Source organism: Vidua macroura, chromosome 5, assembly GCF_024509145.1.
Source record: "Vidua macroura isolate BioBank_ID:100142 chromosome 5, ASM2450914v1, whole genome shotgun sequence".
Taxonomy (NCBI): Eukaryota; Metazoa; Chordata; class Aves; order Passeriformes; family Viduidae; genus Vidua; species Vidua macroura.
Window position 1 is genome coordinate 48,223,769 of NC_071575.1, and position 10,000 is coordinate 48,233,768.

The 10,000-nt window shown below is 38.6% G+C and overlaps 1 protein-coding gene across 1 annotated transcript in view; it reads left to right on the forward strand.

Annotated features, from left to right (window-relative positions):
* FOXP2 (forkhead box P2) overlaps window positions 1–10,000 on the forward strand; it is a 403,901-nt gene that overhangs the window by 208,380 nt on the left and 185,521 nt on the right. Inside the window, exon 6 of the mRNA XM_053977653.1 lies at window positions 6,974–7,151. Within this exon, the coding sequence (XP_053833628.1) occupies window positions 6,984–7,151 (168 nt within the window). The 5' untranslated portion in view covers window positions 6,974–6,983. The remainder of the gene's footprint in view (window positions 1–6,973; window positions 7,152–10,000) is intronic.

Here is a 10,000-nt window from a genome sequence, read left to right on the forward strand (position 1 = left end):
TGTGATTGACGCATTTGTAGTCAACGAAAGCTATAGATGCAATCAGATGCTGCTGGGACTTTTGAAAGCGAGCGTGTGAGCTTTTGAGTGCTCATCTTAGAAACACAGATTTTCTATTTTACTTCTCTTTGAGGCTTATTGAAGTTTTTGGTAAGTTGGTTCCTGTAAAAGAAATTTCTTTTCATGTACCACCTCTCCTATGGTGCATATGGTGAGAATGCAGGGTGAGTCTGGCAAGAAAAATTGAAGGCGTATTTTGCACCAAAAAAAAGATAACCTTGCAAGTAGAAAATGCTGAAAACACTAGAAAGGATCTGTGGAAAAATTAGTTTATGGTCAGCAGATAAAAACCCCTCAAGGGATCCTGAAGGGAATGATCAGGAGCATAGATGAGAAGTCAAGTAGCTGTGAGGGTTAAACAAACACTCTCATGAAGGAAGGTACTATCACAATATTCAAAGATCAGGGGAGGGGAATTACCAATGATAGTTGTTACAAGCATCTCACAAAAAAAAGAAAAGAAAAAAAAAAAAGGCATAAAAAGTTGGCCCTGGGCTTGCAGTCTGTAAGCCCTACAGAGTCTGTAAGAAGCTTGAAGCTTTTTTTTTTTTCTATTTTTTTTTGGGAATTTGCCTGCTAGGCAGGTCTTTCCTACCTCTCACAATTCTAATTATTTCCTACTGCCTTAACGCTTTCTCTCTACTAAATTCTCCATTGACTCTAATAAAGTCTCCCTACTTGTAAGAGCTTGGAGAGCTGCTGGTTTTTTTTTTCCTTTTTTTTTTTCCTTAAGACTGGGAAAGAGAGGGGGAGAAAGGGAGTGAGAGGAGTGTGCTTTCCAAAGTGGGGTTTCCAAGCTGTCGTTGCTCAAATAAGAATCTTATCCTGAAATTGGCTGCTCATTTCTGCATGGGCTTTAGGTAATGCACTCTAGCAGCTTTTGCCACTCTCCTGAGTGTAAAGAATGCATCTTACAGTCCTGTACACACTATTCATACAGGTTACACTGGCCTTCATAGGGATTTTTTTCCTAGCAAGTGAAAATAAATAGCAGGTGGAAATTAATTAGGCCTTTCTTGCTGTTTTGGGAAGTGAACTGTTGTTTAATAATCACATGAGTATGACAACATACTCCTCAGTTTTAGAAGGCAGATAAATTACTGTGCCCCAAACTGACCTGCTATTTTTATTAGTCCAAAAGAATTGAGATGGTATGAAAGAAAAAGATACAGCCTTTAAATGCAAGATAGCTTTTAGTTAAGATTGAATACGATATTCTACCTTCAATACCTTTATCTGACTGTTGGTGCCAGTCAGTTAAAAGGATGTTCATTTAAACATCTGATAGATAAACCAGAGTACATAGGCAGTGGGAAAAATTGTGGCTTATAGTGGAGAGATAAATATTTTAGACAATGCTTGTTGTTTCAGTTTCAGTTTAGCACAAATCAATTAATCTGATTTCTTAATGCTTCCTCATGCCAGCCAAGTGCACCTGTTAAGATAACGCTGCAGGAAGGATGCATGTTTTCTTTACCTGGAACCGTGGGTGGGTGGGGATGCTGAACTCCTGGTTCTTGTCTCAAGTAAAATAGATCTCATCTGTGCTAATTTGCAAAATCCACTTGTCAATTTTATTGTAAATCTGTGTTCAAAAAGGCCTTCAGAGGCCTATCATATGAGTGTCCATGTAAAAGTTTTATATTACAGCTTGAATTCTTCAGAGTATCACTGCTTCCGAGTATCTGTGTTAGGATCAAGACACTGTTGTCCCACTGCTGCCTATTTTATTAATTTTTGAACTTTTTACTTTATTCACAACTACAGTCTTCACTAGTGAAAATATTGCAAATAGTGAAATGATTATATCACTTTGAATAGATTATTTTTTTCACCATGAAAATTACATTTTTTTCTTGTGAAAGACGCTGATTTTGATAATTGATACAGATTATACGTATTCTTTCTGATCATTCTATGTCCTGTAATGTAGAACTGGAAGCTCTGCTTTTCTGAAAGAACTTCCAGCACAAGGTGTTTGGGCATATTTCATATTTTTACAGGAAAAACTTATTTGAGCAGACAGTAGTGTATTAAGTCATTACTATAGATAGTTTATTTTACACCTACTAATACAGACACTTTATTTTACAGTATTACAGTGGTATTTGACCTAATTGGTGTTTTAAACATATTAACTTAGGTACATATTTAAAAATTATGCAGTGACTTCTCTCTGCTTAACTCAAGCTTTGAAAGCTGTTTTGGATAAAGTAAAAAAAAAAAAAACAACAAAACACCTTTACAAATGTTCTCTTAGCTTTCCAAATTTTTTGTTCTCACACATTCAGCTATGTCCTTAATATTTGGCATTTTGATTTATTAAGCAATCTTAGGTATTAAAGGCTTTTAGCGTACACCAGCGCAAGACTTCAGATGCATTGCGCCTTGTGTCAATGATGAATTAATTCCAGCAGAGCACAAGAGTTGCTATTATTTAAGCCTAGCTGCTCACCTCTGCTTTTACAGCGCAGTCCGGTTTGAAGGGCGGCGGGCCGGCTGCGCCCGGCGGAGGGAAGCGCCGGCCCCGCGCCAGCCCCGCTCCAGCCGCGCGCCCGGCGCGCCGCGCCGCCCTCCCGCAGCCGCCGCGCGGGGCTCCCCGCGGGGGCGCGCGGGCAGCGGCCGCCCCCGCGCGCTCCCGGCGCCGGCCCCGCGGGGCTGCCGGCGCGCGCCGCTGCCGGGGCGCGCGCGGCTCCGCGCGGTCCGCGCCGGCCGCGGGCCGGGCCTCGCGCGAGCGGCACGTGCGGGGCACGCCGAGGCCGAGCCGCGCGCGCCGGGCCGCCCCCTGGCGGCCGCGCCGGCGCCGGGAGCGCGGCTGCCCCGGGCCGGGCCGGGCCGGGCCCTTCGCGCCGGGCCCGCGCCGCGCCGGGCACCGCACACCCTGCCGGCCGGGTGTGACACACACCCCGTCATAAACCGAGGAGGTTTAATTGCCGCACCGCGCGCTATCCTGCTATTTGTACAAATAAAGGACCCCGTCTTGGTGCAAAATAAACACAAAAGCGCTGTTGTGACTATAACAGGGAGTCATATACTAATTTATATAATAAGTGGTTGTGCACGCTTTATTCAAGATTATGGCTGCAAGAAATGGCATGAATTGCTGGGTGTGTTTAATGCTGGATTATAGCAATTTGAAACATGTCAAACACATGGCTAATGCCTCATGCTTCACTCATTCTTGCGTAAACCTGCATAGCCACCATCCATTATACCCCTGGTAACAACACAATTCTGCAAGTAAATATTGTTACACTAAGTAACCTTTCAATTCAAGTTGTTTAGGAAGAGAAAATGCAATCTTGTGCAGTCAGTTCCAGTGTCAGTTTAATGTTTCAAAGGGGAAGTGGTGTAGAGAATAAGTATCTGTACAGTGACTTGCCAGCTTAAAACACACGCGCGCGCACGTGTGAGCGCACGGGCACATAGAAAATGTCCAGTTCACTGCAGGGGAGAAAAGTAAAGCTGTAGCTTCTAACAACAAGGTGGAGTATTTCTTTCTTTGGTATGGGTGATAGCTTGGCTACCCTGGCAGGATTAGGTATTCAACCTGCAGTGCAACCACGCTCTAAAATGATCTCCAATTTCATTCTCTCTTGCAGACAGCAGAAAATATTTTCCCCATACCTTTGTTTAAAATACCAGGTAGCAAAGCTTGTATCCCACCTTTGGCGCCAAGAGTTGCAGAATCACAACAGAAGTAGGTGCTGGTGAATGTGTCTGTGAATGTGGGTGCGTGTGTGCATGCGTGCCTGTGTAGGCATGCTCGTGACTGACAGCAAGTGTGACAGCAAGAGAAAAGAGAAGGATTAGAAAGTATGAATGTGTATAAATGTATGTAAACAGGGACCTGTATATTTTTTCTTGTCCTATTTGAATTACCAAACTTACAGCCTTAGTATCTGGCTGATACCTGTCTATTTCCTTTGTGTTTATATTTATGCTTATTTTGGTACCAATCTGTTCTACTGTTATAAAAACAAGAAAAAAAGTGCATTAGTTTGTTCAATGAGATGTTGCAGGTTCAAATTATTTTGGTAGCAATAACTCAAGTTACTGATACATAGACATCAGGAATGATCCTTGTTTAGATGTTTTCAGTGCTTCAGTTTGTGAGGATTCAGAGTTGGTACTGCGTGCACACGCAAGTGTGTGGACTCACGTAGGTATTTACGTCTATGCAAAAGAAAAGAAAGTAAAAGAAAAAGATTCTCTGCTGTTGCTTTCTCTAGCAGCCCTTTTTCAGTTGCTGACAGTGAGGAGGGGGCAGAGAGCAACCAACACAGTGCATTACTCTAGCCAAAGTTTTAGTATTCTTTTTAAAAATATCATTTTAAAACTAGAGAAACACCCCCCACACTTTATTTTTAACATAAAATTATAGGGTCTCTTTAATCTTCATAAAAATACTTCAGTATTTCTTCCACTTCAAAATGAATTGCCCTTTCTAGTATTGTTACTCTGTAGTTTCATTCTGTCTGTACCCAGCTGTTGGATCAGGTTTGTTGTTTTCTATTGCCAGAGTACTGTTACTGGTCATGTTATGTTAAAGCCTATTCTGCTGGCTCACAGGCACTTTAACTTTAAATGTAGAGCCTGAACTACACTCTGGGGCTTTGCGAGGATACAAAATCCACAAGACATAAAACCCTTTGGTTAATATGAACTGGAAGACATTTAACGCTTCTTTGTTAATTGTAATGAAATAGTCAGAGAGATGTAAAAACAGGAGGGATGGTGTATTTATTTATTACATTTCTGGGTGTTTTGTAATGTTTTGATTATCTAACATTTACCCCCCCCCCCTTTGCCCTTTTAATGTGCCTGGCTAAATGTACCACTGTTATTGTCTAACATTTGAATTTGTAAAAGATGAACCTGTCTGTTGGTTAAATCTTTGTTTCACTAAGAGAGGATTAACGTTTGAATTTCCCAAATTTCCAAATGCTTGTAACGATACAGCTGATGAAGTTTCAAATAAATTTCCACTCTGATATACACGTCCTTTTATTGAAAGTAAATATTGTAAAAATCAGAAAGGGCTGTCTGCTTCCACAGTTGTGGCATATCCGCATTAGAATTTTCATATAACTACTAAGGGCAATCAGACCCTTTTCTCTGAATATTTTAAACATTGTACATGTAAAATTTATGCCTAATTTGAATACTTATTAGCTGCCTAATCTCAGAAAAGAGTATTAGCTTTGTTTTTGGCTTGTAAAATTCATCACTGCTTGTATCACATTTTCCATTTCTATTATTTTTCTTCGCTGATGTTCGTAAGTGTTTTAGGAAGACTGTTTCTTCATAAACACATCTGGTGCTGCTGTTGTTTACTGTGCTATAACAGCTGCCCTCCTTTATGTTAACTGTGTTTGTGTTTAGGTTTTTTGCATCCTGTTTATTTGTGACCAGACCATCCTTAAATAACTCATCTTTTGCTATTTTAAATTTTTCACACAAGATATACTTTGTCTTGTAGGAGCTTGTTTGTGGTAACTCATACTGCATTTTAATTAATATCCCATGCAGATAGTTGAAGTTGTAATGATCCTTTCCCTGCTTTTTTTTTTTTTTAAGGAAAAGCATTTGCTCATACTTTGCAAGGGAAAAAAATAGCTAAATTAAATAATTAGGCTAAACAGCAAGCTTTATTTCCTTTCCTGAGTTTGCTTACACATCCCTCTCCCTTCAGAAGAGTTTTTAAAATCACAGCTCAGCCAGGTTGTTGTGAGGACTGTTGTCAGTAGGTCGGGAGTGAGGATGAAGGGAGGGAGCTGCATTCTGACCCTGCAAGAGCAGGAGAGGACTTTGGTGGCTCTGAGAAGAGACGCTGACCTTTCCATATTACAGATACAAAATGCGCCTTGAAATTCTGGTTTGTAAGGGCACGTTGGTTCTTTATTTACTGCAAAGATTTCAACTGATCTTGGCAGGACATCTCATTGCTATACTGAAAGTACAGTATATTTATGCAGTGAAAATGATAAAACATTTATTACTGTAGAGAAGGTAATATGCATAATTTATGCTGTTTTTAGCACAATCATTAGTGATATTCTTGATAGATTTTATTTCCAGCTTTCATATCTAATACATGCCTGGAAAATTAATTTTATATCTTTCATTTATTTGCCTATGTTAAAATTGAGTTTTAAGTCATCTTCAAGTGAACAGTTTGATTGCTGCTCATGCATAAGCTTAATTACTTCCCAGGAAGGACAGTATTAAATGTTTTAAATGTCAGAAAAATAAATGAATATCAGGCGTTTGATTAAAAAAATAGGCAATATCTGACGTGTTTGCAGCAGGAGCTTTTTCTTAAAATGCCTTCGAGGCAAAATTTTATTTAGTCACAAAAAAGGAGAAGCCCATTATACTATTTATCATTGGTTGATACCATATGATTTGTAACACCCTTACAAAATTTTAATTTTGTATGATTAGCTGTGCATCATTAAACAACAGCCTTGCATAAGATATGCTGTAAAATTCTGACAGAATCAAGATAGTGAATATTTTAAATAAGGCTGTATAGTCATCCATGGTTGTCAAAGCTAGATAATAGGAAATATAGAGCAGTGTGTGAAATCGTGCCTTCACTTAAACTGGTTTTATAGGTAGACTTTAAAACGTAGTCGTTCATAAATGCTATTGACCATGCTGCGTGCATGGTGTGTTATTTTGGCCGTTAAATGTAAGCACACAAAGCTTGCTTATAGAAATCATAATTCCAGTGATTAGCAGCTGTGTGAAAGCAGAGTTTACATTGCATTTCTTGGTAAACGGCTCTGCGAGGCTTTTTTCTTCTTCTAAAGATGCTGTCTGTGTAATTGGCAGAGAGGGACATCTTGATAATGGAAGTGTGAAGGTGTAACGCGTGTGTTAATTGATACTTCTTAATCACTTTTAGGTATTAAGTCATGATGCAGGAATCTGCGACAGAGACAATAAGCAACAGTTCAATGAATCAAAATGGAATGAGCACTCTAAGCAGCCAATTAGATGCTGGCAGCAGAGATGGAAGATCAAGTGGTGACACGAGCACTGAAGTAAGCACAGTAGAACTGCTGCATCTGCAACAACAGCAGGTAAGTTTGTTTTGTTTCCTGTTTGTTTTTAAACAAATAAAGGGCTGTTTTCAAAGGGGGACCTTTTTGGAGATCCTTCGTGTGTGCTGAATGTGGAGTGTCGTGGAAGTGAAGAGCATGGGGCATTATTTGTTGTTGTTTTAGTGCATGATAATGCTGAAATGGAAGGATCCCGTTCTTGTGGCAGCAACATCTTGCTGATATGGCTGCATGCCACCACACTTGCCTGGTGATTAAAATCCCGCTGCGTATTTATAAAAGTTGTGCCGAAGCCTTGCAGTGCATGTTTTCAGGAGCTGTTAGTTTACTGTGCGATTCGGGCGAGCAGGACGTGGTGCGGGGCTTTCCACCAGAGGGCCACATTACTTGAGACTTTGCTTCGCATGCAATGAATTGTGCCGAAGTCGGAGCTGGGCAGTGAAGGGACCCTAGTGAAGGGACCAGAGTGACTTTTCTCAATAAAGATACTTTGCTGTCATAGGTGTAATTAAAAAATGCTGGTTAGTTCAAAACCACTGAAATAAAAAAGACAATGTTCCTGTCTGTATGTGCTTGCGTGTGTGTGAGTTGTAGTATGGATTTGTAATTTTGAAAGCATGGGAAAAGAGAAGAAGCAGCTTTTCTGCAAGTCTGTTTCCCTTCTCATTTTGAAAACATATTTTTTAAGTTTGTCCGTTCGTGTTCCCAACAAGTTAATGGAGAACTGCTGTTATGTTTAAAACTGTAAAATTCAACTGTCCTCTGGCTGCTGACACCACCTAATTACAAGATGCAATCCATTAATTTTTGTCACTGTAAGATTTCTCTTCCTTTTAAAACCTGAACAAACAAAACTCCTACATGGTCTACCTAAGGAGTTGCCTCTCCATCAGGGAATACAGATTGTACTAATGCAGTGAAGCCCAAACTGTTTGGTAAAAAATCGGGGTCTGATTCTGCAGAGTGTCCAGAACCTGCTTCAAACTCCTGAAAGTCTTCGCTGTCTCATCCTTTCATTTGCTGAGCCCACTCAGCACCTTTGGAGTTCAAACCCTTAATTTTAAATGCTGAGGTTTTTCATTTCAACATCAGGGCTTACATTAATGGAAGGAAAGTTTTTTTCTGTTAGGTAAGCTATTATAAAAATGCTGTTTTATAGAAACATGTTTTAACATGATAGATACATTACATGTGCATGGGCCTCTGAAATAACAGGTCATAATAGCTCTTAAAATTGAATAATTTTTAGTGCTGAATTAAGCAGTGTACACTAGCTACATTTACAGTTAAATATTTTAAATGGTGACAGAAAATGTGGAAGAAGGAAATGGTTATAGATTGAAATAAGAGAAGTTGTTAAGGCTTAAATCTGTGCCTTGCTTCAAATTCAAGTGTATTCTGTTTTAACAATTGAGCACTTACAGTATGACAGTCTGAAGAAATACAGGTTTCAGTGCCTTCATTATGTTCTTAGCAGATTTCTACCTCTCTCTATACACATGATTATGTATATATATACACCTTGTATTTTTATACTGTCTTCATATAAAATTGTATACACATAAGTAAATATAGAAATTTAATATTATTTTCATTGAAAATCATGCCATCATCTTTATTCAGGTGTTCAGATTATAACAGAATTTTAAATTTTTTGTTGAGAAAGAGTGTATCAAATTGGTGAATATGTTTAGAAAACTAAATTTAAGTGAAGCACTTTAAAACACAAAAATGCTAATAGAATAATGTGCCACTTACATGTTTCTCAAAGTAGCAGTCCTAGGCATGTGTAGCCAATTTGTCCATACAGCCAGAGATTCCAGTAGACAGCATTTGCAAAGACCACAGAGAATTACAACTGAAGATGAAAATATCCAGTTGAGTACTAATAGCAGACAGGTTCTGAGGGGACAGGCTTAGAAGTGACAATCTTTTCTTCAAAATTGTGATTAGATCTTAAATAAGCAGACAGGCAAAGTAAAACCATGGGTACAGTTAATAGGACTCAAGAGGCATTTTATGGTAGGGTCTGCATCATAGGATTTAAAAACAACTCGAGTTAGGCATATGAATCCTTCTATAAAATATGTTGATGTGAAACATAAACACTAGTAAACATACAGTAGGATGTCCTTCAGATAACAGGCACAGCTTTGTGCTACTTTTGCTTTTCTTCCTCCTTTTTCTGTTTCTTTTCCACACCCTGTTTTTTAACAGATGCCTTTTAAAATATGAATTAAGAGGAAAATGGTGGTTGCTTTTATTATTGCCACTGTAGTAGTTCTCTAAAATGATGTTTTTAATATGTGACACTTGTCTGGAAAACTTTGACACACAGAAAAACAGAGGAAACCCTAGCAATTATTATTCTTAAGATTTTTTATTGTTTAAATATGTGCAAGATGTACTCATCTCATGGTTTGACATTCTGGATTTGGCTTCTCTGAATCATTTTATTGGGAGTCTTCAAATAGAAAATCCAAGTTTTTTATAGTTTTTTCTAAAGGAAGCAAGTAAATGATTGCTGGTTATAATAATTTCCTTTAACTATGCAGCTACGTAATGGGATGCTAATGCTTAAGAACAGGTTTATCAGCTGAGTTAAATAATAAAATAAGTTTTTACTGTGGCATGAATATTTACTGGGGAAAGTTAAGTGAGAGAAATTTCAGGCTATGTAGAAGACCAACTAGGCTGAATTAAATTTTTAAAGTTATTTATGTATGGATTTATAGAAAGTAAATAAGATAAAACAGACTTCATTATGTTCTTGTAGGCAACTATATAGAGTTTGGACACTCTTGTTATTTTCTTGATGAACTATGTTGTTGTGGTCTTTATATAGAAATGAAAAGTTTGACATAAATCAG